Source organism: Trachurus trachurus (genome assembly GCF_905171665.1).
Source record: "Trachurus trachurus genome assembly, chromosome: 22".
NCBI lineage: Eukaryota > Metazoa > Chordata > Actinopteri > Carangiformes > Carangidae > Trachurus > Trachurus trachurus.
Window position 1 is genome coordinate 24,757,192 of NC_139907.1, and position 16,496 is coordinate 24,773,687.

A 16,496-nucleotide genomic window follows, 5' to 3' on the forward strand; every position below is an offset into this window, starting at 1 on the left:
TCTCACCTGGAGAAAACCAAAAAAGTGATTCTGTATTTTGTCTGAAGCTGTGTGAATGACATGAAATTATCTTTTTCAAATAAGTCAGCTACTAATCTCAAGTCCCTATTTTAAAAGTTTACAATTTAAACATGAAACTTTTTCTACATTTCCAGCAAAGAAACAAACATTGGACATTTGTATCATCATCACCATCATCACCATCACCATCATCATCATCATCATCATCATCATCATCATCATCATCATCATCATCATGTCTGGAAAAGAGCTCCACAAGACAAATGAAGATGTTTTAATGTAGTTTTTCACCTGTTCTGTATCACTTCTAGGAGTTACCGTATGTACACGTAAGCTGCCGTTGTCACGACTTCCTACTGTGAGTGTGGAGTGGAGGAGATGGAACACGCGAGGGGTCGCGTCACAGAACACGTCATAGCGGTCGACGCTCGCGCCTCACTCACTAGAATGAATGAGTTCACCGAGACAGAGGAGCAGTGAGTGAGAGACGGACACACACACACTACACTCTGGTCACAACGAAACATGTTGGCGTGAAGCGACTTTCCTCCTTCTTCGGACCCTGAACATTATCGCGACACCTTCAGAGAGCAATTAATTTATTACTTCATTGTCTTCGAACCGCAATGGCACGAGGAGAGGGCGCCGAGCAGTACGCCGCCACTTTACTATCAGTCAAACCTATAAATACAGAGGTGAAGACAGCGAAGGTAAGACACTGGAGATGTATATTGAATATCTGCTGTTAACTGAATGAAATGGGCTCTCTGTTTTGGCTCCTATTCATTAAGAGTGGTAAAAGGCGCCGAAATTTAACATTTGATGAATTGAAGCCAAGCCTACTTCCTTTCATCACGTCAAACCTCAAACACTTTACCACTTTCTCTTTACGATTTGAATTCCCCTCGGTTTGTCTGTGTGCAGACAGCGGTGTGTCGGGTTGACATACTACAAGCTTTACATGGGGGCGTATTGTAATTCAGTCGTGTCAAATACACCGGCATATTGATACAGATGTGCAGCAACAGAAATGTGAAGCTGCTGCTGCAGACTGGTGCACGATTCATGGAGTATTCGGTTTAGGAGACCAGCATTAAATATATATATTCAATAACGACATCTATAATGATGAACTATTTGCAGTTTGGAGGGCTCATTCACAGACCAGCCACCACCCTGAAGCATTCAATGATTTCATATTGACAGCTGTGTGTGTGAAAGCCTCCAGAAAACCACCAGTGCTGGTGTTTTATATGAAAAGGCGTGACAGTGTTGCAATTTTTTCCTACAGACTAAAATATAACAGCAATATCACATCACAGGGCATTCCAGCTGTTCTGATGTAAATTCATTTCAGTCATGTTTCAGGCAAAAAAATAAAATAAATGCAAGTTTCAAATTCTTTAAAGTGCATATTTTAAGTTTTTTTCTGCCACATATGAAGTTAATTGAATGTATTTGCTTTTTGGATTGACGGTTGGATAAAATTAACAATTTCAATCTGTTAATCTGTACGTCCTTGGGTTCAGGGAAATTAGAATTAGAGCTTTCTGTCATTTTACAGTCAATGTTTGATAATGAAAGTCACAGCCTTAGATTTCTCCCATTCCGTTAGAAAATCCACCTGATGTGTGTGGGAATTTGTCACAGTCACAAAACGTTGCCAACGAACTGCATTCACGTCTTCGGCTGTAGTTTTTATTTCCAGCTCCGTATGATAATAAATGCCAGCAGAGTCTATGCTGACGAACGGGACACGGGACTGTGTTCTTCTTATTCATTCCCCTATTTGTGTGGAGGCAGCAATTTCTAACATGAGGTGATGCTGCTTTTGTGTCTGTGGCGGATGTGAATTGGGATCTATAAGCCCACCCCACCCCCTTGCTGACATCATCAAACCAGTACAGGTGATTGGCTGTGGCTGCTGACTGTTGGCTACTCAGCATGTAATGTCATACTACCTCCAACATCCTATTGCTGCAGCCAATGACTGCGCCGGAGTCTGTATGATGATGTAGTTGGTGTGTGTGTGAATGTGAACTACAGTAACCTCATACAGTAGTTTCACACCACTAACTGGAGTGTATAGGCCCACACACTGCATCGTCACTCTAATCTGTCTCTAATCTGACATTGTGAGCAGTGGGGTGAGGTAAATGAACCAATCTCGGTCCTTCACTGTAACAGGTTGTTTAACACACCATCGGTTTTCTCAGAGTTAGTGACTCAGGGATGGATGAGGGCAGCTGAGGCAGAAAACAGGGATTAAATAAACTCCTGAGTGCAGAGTAGAAATGCAGATAATGATCATGTTACACTCCACTGCTCTCATCACATTACCTTGATATGTCCCATGAGAGTACGAGCGCTTTATTGTTAGCGGTCAGAAAAGGCCCATACTGTTATACTGTACATCCAAACTAACTGAACAACATCTTTCCTCTGTCCTCCCTCCTCTCCTCCTCCTCATCCAGTCAAGGCAACAGAGGAATCGTCTGTCTGTGTGCAGCAAACTATGCTATGCCATCGGTGGAGCGCCCTACCAGATCACAGGCAGCGCTCTGGGCTTTTTCCTCCAGATCTACCTGCTGGATGTGGCTCAGGTAAACGACAAGTACAACACAAAAAGAAGAGCATCACAAAAGTCTAGTGACACTTTTTGGCCTTATTTGTCATATGAGGAGAAATTTCATACTTTACAACAGAAAAAAGTTGTAGAAAAATTTGATGGGATTTCTTGGTTTCCCTCATCAAACTCATCAAATACACAATCCAACAACTCCAAAACGCTCTGGTGGACAAGTTGTGACCTGCACATTCACCACGATATGAGATAATAACGGAACGTTACGAGACAGAGTTGTTTTAGAGGTAGATTCATGCAAAACCGCTGATGATTTGCCACAAAAAACAACTACGTTACAAATAAAGGTACCAAACCTACTGCTATGGCTATATGGATTATGGCAATCTGCCAATTTGCCAAAATGTTGAACTATCCCTTTAAGTTGGAAACTCTTTTTGCATCTTTGCAGTAGCAGCACACACTTTTCTCAGCCTCATATCAGTTTACTGTAAGAGTCTCCGTCCTGCAGCGGTTGGTCAAGCGCATTAACCTGGACCCCTACTGCTTTGCTTTGTTACTCAATTACCAAATTAGACTCTTCCCTCTCTACACAGTAGGGGCTTTAATAAAGGCCATTCATCTCAACGGATGAGATCATTAGAGTGGCTGTGAATGCTACTCTGTTCTTACACGAGATGTCTTCATAACTTCGTTGATGTCACGACTCTTGTGAACGGTTCACCACATTTATCCAGCAGGAGCCATATGAGGTATGATTGGGCTCTTTGTTTTGGTTTCATGCTTCACTCCTTTTTTTTCCCATGTCTTCCCTCCAGCTGGATCCCTTCTATGCCTCCATCATCCTGTTTGTGGGCCGGGCCTGGGACGCTGTCACTGACCCAACGGTGGGTTTCTTGGTGAGCCGGAGTAGATGGACCCGCGTCGGCCGCATGATGCCATGGTGGGTAGTCGCAATCTCCGAAATTAGCACCGAATGCAATTCAGGAACAGGTTTACAAAGCAAAAAAAAAATTGCATTATTAAAGGGATACTTCACCCAAAATCAATAATTCACCAATTAGAGTTATCAAAACGCTTTTGGAGTTCCAGGGGGGGTCCGGCTGGCAATGGATTTTCATATAATGGTGGCGGATAGAGCTCACTTTTGAATCGTCCAAAACACACACTATGAAACATCCCGATACCTCCATACTGCTCGTCCATACTGACCCAAGTGTCCTGAAGCCGCCACATGAAAAAGCGTTTTGATGACTCTGAGAGTTCTCCAAACCCTTTCTTGATGGTGAGTAGAAAATTGGTGAATTATTGATTTTGGGTGAAGTATCCCTTTTAAGGAAATGGTGAAAATGGCTAAATATAGAGTGGTGTGAGGAAAATGTACTGACAAAAAGCAGCGTATAAGCCATTAGCGGTAACCATGGAAACAAGGTTGAAGTGACTGCTGAGGAAGATCAAGTGCAAGAAGTCTGTATGTAAAGTGAGTGTGCAATACCAACCCAACATGCTGACACTGACCACAGAGGGCAAACACAGACGAAGCACTTGCACTTGATACTTTGGATTTGTCACCTGTTCAGAGATGCAGCTGTCGGGGGGGGGGGGGCTGGCTCTGGGACAGGTTTTTAAGACGTAGCTATATAGGCAAAAGAGGGAGTCATACATTTAACTGTGTGTACCAAGAGCAAATTTTAAATGTATCCTATGGCGTTCCCTTGTAAGCAAAGAAAACATTTAGTGTTACTCATCAAACGGTGTTGTTTGTATCCTTGAGGCCTGACAAACATGTCTAGTACATCTTTTCCCAGATAAGACATTTAAATTGTTGATGCACTGTTTACATTCCTGTTTGTTTTGGTGCATCATTTCCACTGTGTACGTTTCCATGTCTGTCCTAATGCAAATGTCCATCACTGCTAGTGGCCAAAAAAATCTAAAAAAGGAAGAAAAAAAAGCCACCTTTTGTATGAATAGAGAGTGCTAATATAGATAAAATATGCTATTCATAGATACATACATACTCAATGCATTTTATTTTAAATAATAGGCTAGTTAAGGCGTGTAACTTAGTTTAATTGTTAAAATTATTTTCTTTAAACAACTGTAATGTTTTCTCATTTATAGAGAATCCAATTGTGTGTTTGTCTACAGTACATGCACTGGCTTCATGATACAGCTTGCAACCTTTCAAGGGTAACCTTACCTCTTGCTAAATGTCAATTTTGGCCTCAGCTTCTCAAACAGATCAACACGGAACAAGGAAAACTGCTGCAACTGTAAAGCCGTAAAATGTAAATCATCTGCTTCAGAGGATATAATGACTTCTGCTACCACATTTATACAGCTGCAAAAACATGACCATGTATTGCTGACAGCTAGGGGAAGTCCGTTTGTAAAGGCTGACGATGACCTTGACACTCTGCTCTTGTAGTGAAACAGGCACGGCTTCATTCACACACATGTACTATACATCTGAGAGGGGAAGCAGAGTGTGAAACGCGACAGTGTCAGGAGAATGTCTGCTTCAGTAACCACGTTTTGCGGGCATTTTCTCTCACATGATGTCACGGTGATATCTTGAGCATCGTGGGTATTTGTGAGTCAGAGATGCCGGCTGTGTGCACGAGCTCCGCACATTGTGGATTGGGGGAGGGGGAATGCTGTGATTGGTCAAACCCACAACACACCATCAGCTTCAAATGAAAAAGGGGTGTGTCCACGGTGTGTGTGTAAGTGTGTAAGTGTAACAGAAGCAGAGAGTCAGAGAGAGGTTACCTTGGGTCGATCTCTTGAATACTGGAGGTCATTGTTAAAAACGGCAACATGGACATGATCCTCTGTGTCGGTTTTCAAACTGAAATGAAACTAGGACTCAGATTTGAATACGCAGATGTCCTCACTGTCATTTATATTTGTGCTACAATTTATATTAACATATTAACAATTATTTCTGGTGTCATTTATTAGGCACCTTAAGGTCATTTTTCTAACTGACTTCAGCTCTGTGGCCTGTTTTCATCATCATCACTGACTGGCCTCTATTTCCAGACAAGTAGCTCTCATTAACCTAATTTTACTCAGACATGAGACAACATAAGGAGGCAGTTTCTTACTCATTGCCTACATGTGCCAAACCAGAATGGGTTTGGAGTCCGGGGGGGTGAGGGGGATGGGGGGGTTTCATATGACCATGTGTGAGTGCTGCAGAAGCACCATGTGGCATGAGGACGTGTCTCTGTGTGTGCAGTGTTATGGCTCCCAGAGAAGCATTTCCTCTCTCCTGTATGACGGCTCAAAAACAAACAAAAGATTGGAGGAAAAAATATTAATTATATGTCAGACTTTTATAACACTGCAGGAGGGCGAACTCAAAAAGTGGAACTCTTAAAACACTTGATAATCAATTTAACTTTCGTCTGTGGTTTCAATAAAGTTTTGCATCTATAAAGAAGAAATAACAGTTTTAAATTGTTTGTTTGATCAACTGACAACCTAAAATTCAGTTAGATATTCAGTTTACGACATTTTTGCTTGAAAAATTAGTTAAAGACACCCAGAGGAGTTTGCTTTTGGTTATAAAAAGTCTCATATTAATGTGGATGAATCTACGTTACCCAGACCTGTTAATGGGTCCATTTTTGATAAATATATCGTTTTGTCTTTATTATTATTTTGATATTATTATTAGTGGTTGACTCGCACAGCATTTCCTAGTTTCAGTTTCCCGGACGCTGCCCGGCGGGTCATGGGAATAACACCACCGGGTCGCTAGTTGGCATCGTTTATGGTCGGAACTACGGCGGTATCTGATCGTCTTCCAACCTCCGACTTTCATTCTTGATCAATGAAAACATTTGTGGCAAATTATTTCGCTTTCATCCGTCTTGCGCCGGCCCAAAAACTTCCACTTTCCAAAACTCCTCATAGTCACTTTAAACTATAAATTGTTTCTCAACAGAGTAACCAATTATTTTCAGTCATTTGCCAACAAAAGACCTATTGGCACAAAAGTATCTAGTAATGTTTCTGTCTGCTGCTCCATAGCCGTGCCCGAGTCCTGACTCAGATTTCCTAATCTTTACTAATAGTTGCAACTGGACTGTGGTCTGTTTTTAAAAACAAGTTTCTGAAGTGGCACCAGCTTCTCTGAGCGAGCCCTGGCACTGAGGTCAGCTGGAGGGCATACAAAAAGCCCACTGAAACTGAGTCGGGGGGCGAGAGCGAGGTGTGCCAAAGCAGCTTCCCTCGGGTCGGCCCACCCTCACCTCCTTCTGCAGCCCAGACTGAGCCCCTTTCACCACACACGAGCTCCAGCAAGGCAGGATTAGAGGGATTATTATGCACAAAGCGAGAGGGAGAGAGTAGAAAAGAATCGGCTGAGATGGAAAGTTGGGGGTTAAAGTACAGTAACAGTTGGCAGAATTCATTGAACACACTCTTTCACAGCAGGAAACAGACGGCAGAGCGCTTTTTAGTTGCAAAGCAAAACAGCACAGAATGAAATTCACATTAGATTCAATATCTTTGTCACTTAAACAATCCTCTACCCACTTCTTCACAGGATCCTTTTATCCACTCCATTTGCGGTGATGACTTACTTCCTGATCTGGTACGTGCCTCCGTTTGAGCAAGGGAAGGTCATCTGGTATCTGATCTTTTACTGCCTCTTCCAGTCCATGCAGACGGTTGGTACTTCATATTGACACACCCCAGTGCTTTTTCTCCCCCTCTTATCTTTATTGCCTTATCTCAACAAACTGTGTGTTTGTGTACGTTTACAGTGCTTCCATGTGCCGTACTCAGCCCTCACCATGTTCATCAGCAGCGACCAGAAAGAGAGGGACTCTGCCACCGCCTATCGTACGTCAGCCCTCCTCTTTGTGATCCAAATCGTTTTACACGTGTGTTCTCCTTCATGTTCTAACGCTCAGCTCCTGCGTTGCTCTCAGGTATGATGGTGGAGGTGATGGGCACAGTGTTGGGCACCGCCATCCAGGGCCAGATTGTGGGCGGCTCCTCAGAATGCGACACCAAGCCTGACGGCCTGGAAAGCTGGAACTCCTCCGTATCTAACGCGTCAAGAGTTACACTGGCCGAGACGGTGAGAGTTTGGATCTCTCTGCATGATGTTAGATAAATGATGATGATATTTATCATATCTACAGGAGTGTTGGTCCAAGCTAATGTTGTCTTTTTTCTGTCTCCAGAAACAAGCTTACTTACTTGCTTCAGGGGTGATCTGCATCATCTACGTCCTCTGTGCTGGAGTCGTGTTTTTTGGAGTGAAGGAACAAAAAGGTATGAAACTATGTGATAAGAAGACAGCTTGTCAGGTGGAATGATTCACTTGTGCTTTTTGACATGGAATATCTATCAACCCCATGCACAAAGATTAAAACTTATGCCAGGGGGGAAAACAAGTGTGTGAAGGGATCAAAGCTACGTTTTCTTGACAACTCAAATACTTTGAATCAACAAAAAAAAATCATGTTGCATGAGCTCAAGGGAAAGCATTGTTTGACAGCGTGAGACTAGCGACTACGACTTCACACCAGTTTGTATCAGATGTGAAACATTTGGCCTCCTCATCACTCTGATGCAAATATCAAGAGGAAAAAAACGTGAGGGTCAAAAGTTTACAAGATAGAAACTAGACAAATACAACTGACTGTGTCTGATTACAGTGAGTCTTACTGTGTATTAGACAGAGATTTTCAGCTGGTTTATCTCTGTTCTCCTCCATGTTGCATTTCAGTGAGCCGACATAAGAAAGCAGTCCCTCTGACCTTCCGTCAGGGCCTGTGGCTGGTGATGAGCCACACACCGTACGTCAAACTGGTCATTGGCTTCCTCTTCACCTCTCTGGCATTCATGGTAATAATGTTGTGTAATTGTTTTTTGTTTAATTATCTGTCTTGTAGTGGAGGCGGTGGTCATTTTGAGTCTAAATTAAAGGAGTAATTCCACACTGAGGGAAATCATTACTGTATTAGCTTTTCTTGGTGAGAGTTAGCTCAGAAGGTTGATCCCAGTCTCATGTCCTCAGAGTAAATGTAAAGACTGGAAACAGCTAACCTCAAAGCAAATAAATGTTTATTCTCAAATGCTTAACTATTACTTTGACTGTCATTTTCTTAAATGTGACATTTAATTTCTTCTTATAGCTACTGGAGGGAAACTTCGCCCTTTTCATCACCTACGCTCTGGGGCACAGGAAAGATTTCCAGAATATCCTCCTGGTCATCATGGTGAGTGTTTCCATTTGGCACCGAGGGACTCTCTGCCGCCTTGTAATGGCCCTAATGGGCATTAGATGTGGAGGACATGAGTACAATCTGTAGCAGTAACCCTGTTGGACTGGCCTTGTGGCGCAGATCAAACTCCCAGTGTTTGTGGGGTTTTCAGCTTTCTCTCTGAAGCCGTTCCTCATACGAGGGGATGCGTGGCACCGGGGCTGAAAGGGCAGATTTTCAGGGTGAGAGGAGGTGTTGTTTGGGCTCCTGGGAACCTGTCTCCTGGCCACACATTCACTCACAGCTAGCAGGAGATGAAGGGAGAGACAGACACACAGAGGAGCTTTTGTTGCCCAGGCGATCCCTCACTGCCGCCATGGGAACTGCAGCCACTGGTTGCGTCCTCCTTTCCATTCTCCCCTCCTCTTGGCCTCTGCTCTGGTCTTTCCCTACTGATGAGGAGTGGAGACATTGTTGGGCACCAAGTATCATATTTGTAGAGGTGGGAGTGAGGGGGCAGAATTGAAATACTTCCTCAAGGCTGATTGTTAAGTTGCTGCTGACTTTTCAGTGACAGTCTTCTTCTTGTGTGGTCATTTAACACACTGGTTGACCACTGGCCAATAGGTCAAAGGTTGTCTGCCCCCTCCTGGGCCAAGTCAGGACCCCCACAAAGCAGATTGTAGCCTTGTCCCTTGACCTCCTCCTGCTCCATTGGACACTTCATTCTCTCTGGTTCCCACATTTCCCACAGCTTGGTTTTAGGTCTGATTGATCTCAGTGGAGAATAATTCTCTTTTAGGGATGACCATCCATCCATTAGATATACTGCCTATCCCGCAGGGTCACAGAGAAGTTGACATAGTTAACAGGTCACCAGTCTATAATAGGGTTGACCTATAGAGACAAATAACCTGATGGGTTTAGGGATAACCATTTCACACAGTTCATTCGATTAATATTCATACTCAGAGGATTTTAGATGTATTGAGGTCTTATAATACCGCAGGTCCTACATGCAGCTTTTTTTTCTAGATTGATAAGAATAGGTTGGATAAGAATAGAAATCAGGCCTCAGATGTAGCATCTTTGTCCATTTTCTTGCATCTACATAAAAACATGGTTATATGAGACTAAATTCAGCACAAGATGATTCAAGCCACAACCAGAATATCAAACTACAAGTTGGTTTTGGTGCCTAATATTCGTCTTGTAAGCTATTCTTCTCCCGCTCATAATTTCCACCAGTTTTGTTTGGCACAAGACAAGTTTTATACTTTAAGTGAACATGAAGTAGTATCTGCTCACATAATCACAACATATGTTTTTGATGAAAACAGAGATTCAGAGGCCTTCTCTTTCTTTTCTTTTCTTTTATCATACATTAAAAAAATACATTGGTAGCCCTTATTTTACAGTCTGTCTGTGTATATAATAATATTTTAATAATACTGATAATTCATGTGTTATTGCCTCCAGCTATCCGGAAGTCTGACTATCCCACTGTGGCAGTGGTTTTTGACCCGGTTTGGGAAGAAGACAGCAACTTACTTCGGCATCTCAGTAAGTGAATGATGCTTGTTTAGGTACAACAAAGACACTCGTCTGAAGAGGGGGAGTTGTTATAGAAGTGCTCACATCCATCTGTGTCTCTCTACAGTGGGCGGTGCCCTTCATGATCCTAATCGTCTGCATCGAGAGCAACCTCATCATTTCCTACATGGTGGCGGTGGCGGCAGGTGTGAGTGTGGCGGCAGCTTTCCTCTTGCCCTGGTGAGCACAGGTTCATTCACAGGTCATACAGATCCAGATGGATCACAAGCAGGGTTTTGTTGATTGTGGTTTGACTTTGCCACTTTGTGTTGTGTTTGTCTGCTCAGGTCAATGCTTCCTGATGTAGTGGATGACTTCAAGATAAAGAACCCAGACATCTACGGTCATGAAGCCCTCTTCTACTCTTTCTACGTGTTCTTCATTAAGTTTGCCTCTGGGATATCCCTGGGTATCTCTACCCTCAGTCTAAAGTAAGTTAATGTATATCCATTCACAATTATTTATAACTTTTGTTTTCATCTTTCTTCACTGTCATCCCAACTTTTTATGACTTCATCAGCACTCTGCTAATGCTTGCTAACCTGTGATCTCTAACATTATAAGAGATTAGTTCCACATTAGAGTCCATCAGTCCAGCGGTCATGTGGCCAACAATCACATAATCCTCCAACTAACCCATCTTGCCAAACTGTACTCACATCAGCTCAACTTTGCTCCCTCTTTCTGCATTTTTCTGCAGATTTGCCGACTATAAGACCGGGAGCTGCACACAGCCCGAGGCGGTCAGTTTAACCCTGAAGGTGCTGGTGTCTCCTGTGCCTGTGTGTCTCATTGGCGTGGGGCTGTTGATATTGAGGACTTACCCTATTGATGAAAAAAGGAGGCAAAACAACAAAGACCTTCTGCAGAAAATCCTGTAAGTGAGCAGAGAAAAGCACACTCAAGCACACACACATTTAAAGGGATAGTTCAACATTTTGGGAAATTGGTCCGTTGCCATAATCCCTATAGTGATAGCAGTAGGTTCGTTACCTTTAATTGTCAGTAGCAGAGCCGCGAGCTGTTCAGAGCTACGCTACCGAGGCTCATGGAATTTCTTGGTTTCCCTCATCAAACTCATTAAATACACAACTCCAAAACGTTCTCGTGGACAAGTTGTGACCTGCACATTCACCACGCTATGAGATAACGGAACGTTACAAGACAGAGTTGTTTTGGAGGCAAATGCAGAGACTGCTTGCCGAAAAACTGCCCCTGACAGGAACGGCATCAGCAGTTTTGCATGAATTTACCTCAAAAACAACTCCACAGGTCACAACTTGTCTATGAGAGCGTTTTGGAGTTGTTGAATTGTGTATTTGATTAGTTTGATGAGGGAAACCAAGAAATCCCATCAGCCTCCGTAGTGTAGCTCTGAGCAGCTCGTGGCTCTGCTCCGCTGTTCTAAAAACAGCTCGCACCGACAATTAAAGGTAACAAACCTACTACTAAGACTATAGGGATTATGACAATGGGCCAATTTGCCAAAATGTTGAACTATCCCTTTAAGACATTGGTCTTTTATCCAGGATAACTGGATGAGGCTTGGTTCTTGTTGCTGTGCTGTCTGTAAAAGCCAAATCATTTGTGTGTGACCCTTGACTGTTCTCCTGTCCTTTAAACAGAGACGCCGAAACAGACTCTGAATCAGAAACTTCAGCTCTTGGGAGCACTGTGTAGCAGGCGGAGGATGAGCCAACCACAACCAATGGTTTATAAGTTTACACAGGCGGTCGCTGGACATGGCCACCTACTCTCTGTAGTACCAGAGAAGAGACCACAGACACCACTGCTGCCCACACATCATCAGCACTGATCGGCTCCCTCTAGTGGATCACACAGGTTGACGTCGCCCTCTAGTGGACAAACAGTGCCATTATGTGTGATTCAAGTATTTTCTGTTGTCCTTTATCTCCAGCTGGTGTCCCACCTAAACAGCATTTACTACATTGAGAAACATTTGTCCGTTAGTGTAGAGCCAAAGTCCTGGGTTAACCTCCGTTTTTGTCGCTTTCACTTCTCAATATGCGTTTTACTTTTCGCAGGTTTTCTTTCCATGTTTAGCTGAAACACGACACTGGGATCTGCCCATATTTTAAACTAAAAGGGTCTAGACCACTAAACTGGACAATAGAGTTTGATCACTTTATCACTTTAAAGAAGACAAGACATTTTCACCACTACAGCTCCTGTGAGTGAATGGCTGAGGCTCATGGGAGCTGTGGTCAGTAAATCTCGGTGGAGTTTTCCTCAACAAATGGAAATTAAACATTTTTTTTCCAAAGATGGATCATTTTGTTTACTGAGATGATCCTTAGTTATCTACCTTGACTAGTTGTAAGCGGCACCTTCGTTTTGTTTGTGCATTGCATCGTGGGACAGTAGTACTCTACTTCCTGGGGCACTGCTTGTGATTTGTGTTTTTTTTTATGAAGTATTTATTTGATAGTTTACAGGATTGGACCTTCACTCGTGCAAACCTGAGTGTGATGTTACCATTGATGTTTAACTTTCCATTCAGAGCTCTAAAGGAAACATGTAGTATGCATATTCATGAAGGGTGTACCAACACTATTCCACTCACTGCAGTTGTGTGGAGCTATTTTTTTTCCCAATTTCTACCTTTCTGTGGGTGGTGTTTCCTATAGATCATTTCATCAAGGCAAAAACTATTATTGTACTTGTAGGGGAAAAGGCGCCTCATGATAATATGTAGTGAATGTAGATTATGTGAATCATTGCCTTATAAGCACATCTTGTATCCTTGCAATGAGATTTTCTGTTGAACTTGTTACTCCAACTGTTGAGTTTTTTTTCTTTTTTGCTACTGAAAAGGATTTCCCATCACACCTTATTGTGCTTTATTATAGCCGACCTCCACTTAAAGGCATTTCATCTAGCATGTTCTCACTTCCCAGGGGAAGAAAAAGATGCTTTCTTTAACTATTTATTTAAACTAAGGGATTATGATTTTCTTATGAAAGCACACGTGTATAATTTATTAACAGCGAATGGTTATCGATGGTTATGTGACCAGGTGATTTTATAGTCCTGTGAAAAACGTTTCATTTGTTTTTTCTTCTCGTAAAGGAAAAACATCACAAGTTGCCATAATGTGATTAAACTATCTGCCTTCACAGTATTGTGACTCCACAACAGCAGCATGAACCCAGATTTTCTATCATAAAGATCTCTTACATCCAGGAGATGTGTCCTCACTGTCATTCACTCGATTTCACCTTACCTGTTCTCAGACACTCACTGGATAAATGAAGTCTCAAATCTAAATCTTAATATATTCCTGTGTAGTTTTCCTTTTTAGACCTTTGAAGTTGCACTAAATGAACTGAAGGAAGCACGTGACATCTGTCCTTGGTGTTAATATGCTGCTGTGTACATTGTAAATACTTTTTCTAAGTCTGACTATGATGAGCACTATATGAATCAGAGAAGAAAGAAGTGATGTACTGTACATTTGTAATTTTAAGTCTGTGAATAAAGTTTGTCAAAAAAAAAAAAATCTGTTGGCTTCACCTCAATGAGGTATTCTATCAATATTTTTAGGAGTTAGCCATAGTTCTATTTATTTGCAGATCAAGAACAGTACGTTTTTTTTTTTTTTTTTGCTATTTGAAGATGAGAATTCCAAAATGAGGAAGAAAACTGACTATGTGGTAGGAGCAAAAGAGAGGATTACGTTTATCCGTGTGTCTTGTATTGTAAGAATGGACCTGAGATTTTACTGTAAAGAATTCATTGAATGATTTGGGAAGTAAATGTGGTAGATTAATATATTTGTAACTAAATATGCAAGATTCAAGGTATTAATGTCATAAATTGACAATAAGTTTCTGAAATAGAGGGGCAGATGGAGACAAGTAATTAGAAGAGGTGGTTAGCCTAACAAATTTATTTATTATTACTGTAAGTTAGTCAAATATGTGCTTGCCCAATCAATATCACAATAACTGAGATGTGGATAAATACAGTCTATGGAGGGCAATCTGAGATATGAAACCACCCTAACCCTCTTTGATATCACTGAGGTTGAACAATGATGCTTCAAAGAATGAAAATACAAGAAAATAAACAAAAGCTTCTGTTTGGAAACCGGAAGTCAATTGGTGCTCCTCTGATTACCTCCAGCTGTGAGCGGGGGCTTCACGTGCACATTGAAAGAGAAAGGTCGAGGCACAGCAGTCTGCTGCGATGAAAACAAAGTGGCATCTTTATATCTTGTGGAGTGTTTTATCACTTGGCCTCCTCAGCTGTGCAGCGGACACTTATGAATCTCATTTGACCAGAAGGAAAAAGCTCTTCAGACTGGGTTCTCCAAGATCCGATCCAGTCCAAATGTCAACTACCGGCGACAAGAGACTGAGCCCCCAGAGGTCCCACCCTGCTCCCACACCTGGAGCCCCTCGGTCCATGCGTCCGGCGAAGCCCAGGGTGAGCATGCAGTCGGACTTCGCTTACCTCCCGGACGTCTCGGTCACCTGCTCCACGTCGGACTTTGTGGTGCGGGTCAAACCGGCTTTCTACGGCCTGGGCGCAGAGGCGCAGGAGCTGAGGTTGGGCAGCAGCTGCAGGAGCAACGGAGTCCTGAGGCCGTACGGTGACATCCTCTTCACCTACCCACTGACGGCGTGTGACGCCGTGCGCGAGGTAAGAAGTCCACCACTGCCATCTGTCTCCAGAGTGAGAAGACCCTGCTAGTGATGTAGGGGAGACCGGGGATGGTTGTAACACTTTGTCTCAGCTCCCATAACTTGCAGTGTTCATGGTAGGGCTCAAATTATGACACAGTCCCCTCATTTGTCCTCTACAAATAGCAGTGCCCTAAACTTCACAGGATACACTATTTGATGTCAAATGCAAGGAGTGCCACTGTTAAAACCTATCCCACTACCAGGGTAGTGCAACACAACCTGGGGTAAGTTGTAACAGTGAGATTAAAAACTAAAAGCTGAGACCAAACCAAAAAAGCAAGTTTATTGTGCATGTTCCAACACTAAAGCATCTTCCTATGGTTCAGTATGAACAAAAAGAACTCATTACTGATGGCTAAATGAAGAACAGTGACAGCGGTGTGGATCCTAACATTAGAAAGCTGTCTTTAAGAACATCTTCTGTTAATACCAGTGAATGGTGTAGCCTACATGTATGAATGAAAACCTTCAGCAGGAAGTCAGAAGCAGCTCATAGTCCATGTATAATTCCTGGAAAGATGGTGACACTTAATGATACTAGCTGTTTGACTAGCTGTACCAGCATGGTGGTTTGAAGTAAACACTGATGAAATCACTCATATTTTACCTAAGAACCTGCTCTTTCATCTTATACAGGTTACCTAATTCAAACTTCAGTGGTATTGATACTAGTCAAAATGTAGGTCCAAAATATTAGTTTCTGACCTAAATAAATGTTTTTGGTAGGTTGCAAAACCTACACACTTATTGACACAGCCATGCAAATTCACATGATATTGATCACATTACTCTAATGTTATATTGGTGAAAGTGATGCTGTTACAACCATCCCTGGTCTCCCTTAGTCAAGACCACCTAACCCAAGAGCGTCAAGACCAAGACAACACCAAGACTTTGAGGGGGTCGAGACTAAGTCCAAGACCGAGAGACCATTACTGTATTCAGTAATCATAATAATCATGTGGCTTGATATTTACATTATTCCTCAGCTAAAAAGAAAATATGATTATGAAATCTATACCATAGTTAATTGGAACAAAGTTTGGATTGAGCAGAATAACACAGCACAGAACCTGCTAAAGTCTCCCACTGGTGCAACCAAGTTTTTCAGGTGGTTACACAAACATACTCTTTTGTAGAATAATTTTATTTTACCTTAAAGTTATTGAATTGCATCACATAAACCAAAGTGAGCAAGTGACAGAGAGACATTTACAGTGGAAAAAAAGATGCCACTGCAGCTGTGGTCTTGACTGGTCTTGATTCTGAGACAAGACCAAGACCTTGAATTGAAAATGTGGTGTCGAGTACTACAACACTAGACCCTGGCCTCCCTCTTTAACCTTGAAATCACAG

The 16,496-nt window shown here is 42.4% G+C and overlaps 1 protein-coding gene across 2 annotated transcripts; it reads left to right on the top strand.

Annotated features, from left to right (window-relative positions):
* The first annotated feature begins 475 nt into the window (after window positions 1-475).
* Window positions 476-13,932, top strand: LOC311005294 (sodium-dependent lysophosphatidylcholine symporter 1-B-like). Of its 2 annotated transcripts, XM_083997658.1 has the most exons (14): window positions 476-731; window positions 2,496-2,624; window positions 3,424-3,548; window positions 7,167-7,290; window positions 7,387-7,465; window positions 7,555-7,706; window positions 7,813-7,903; window positions 8,361-8,479; window positions 8,770-8,853; window positions 10,318-10,401; window positions 10,499-10,611; window positions 10,719-10,862; window positions 11,132-11,308; window positions 12,057-13,932. In XM_083997658.1, the coding sequence occupies exons 1-14, from the start codon at window positions 648-650 to the stop codon at window positions 12,109-12,111; spliced, it is 1,560 nt and encodes a 519-aa protein (XP_083853784.1). In that variant the 5' UTR covers window positions 476-647; the 3' UTR covers window positions 12,112-13,932. The 2 variants fall into 2 exon arrangements, with proteins under 2 accessions (XP_083853784.1, XP_083853785.1); XM_083997659.1 differs by lacking the exons at window positions 11,132-11,308; window positions 12,057-13,932 and adding an exon at window positions 10,952-11,119.
* Window positions 13,933-16,496: the final 2,564 nt, after the last annotated feature.

Excerpts from the sequence above, each read along its gene's own strand:
- LOC311005294 (XM_083997658.1), top strand. The coding sequence starts at position 648 with ATGGCACGAGGAGAGGGCGCCGAGCAGTACGCCGCCACTTTACTATCA. Across the intron at positions 8,854-10,317 it reads ATATCCTCCTGGTCATCATG|CTATCCGGAAGTCTGACTAT; the intron begins GTGAGTGTTTCC and ends TATTGCCTCCAG. Across the intron at positions 10,612-10,718 it reads GCAGCTTTCCTCTTGCCCTG|GTCAATGCTTCCTGATGTAG; the intron begins GTGAGCACAGGT and ends TTGTCTGCTCAG.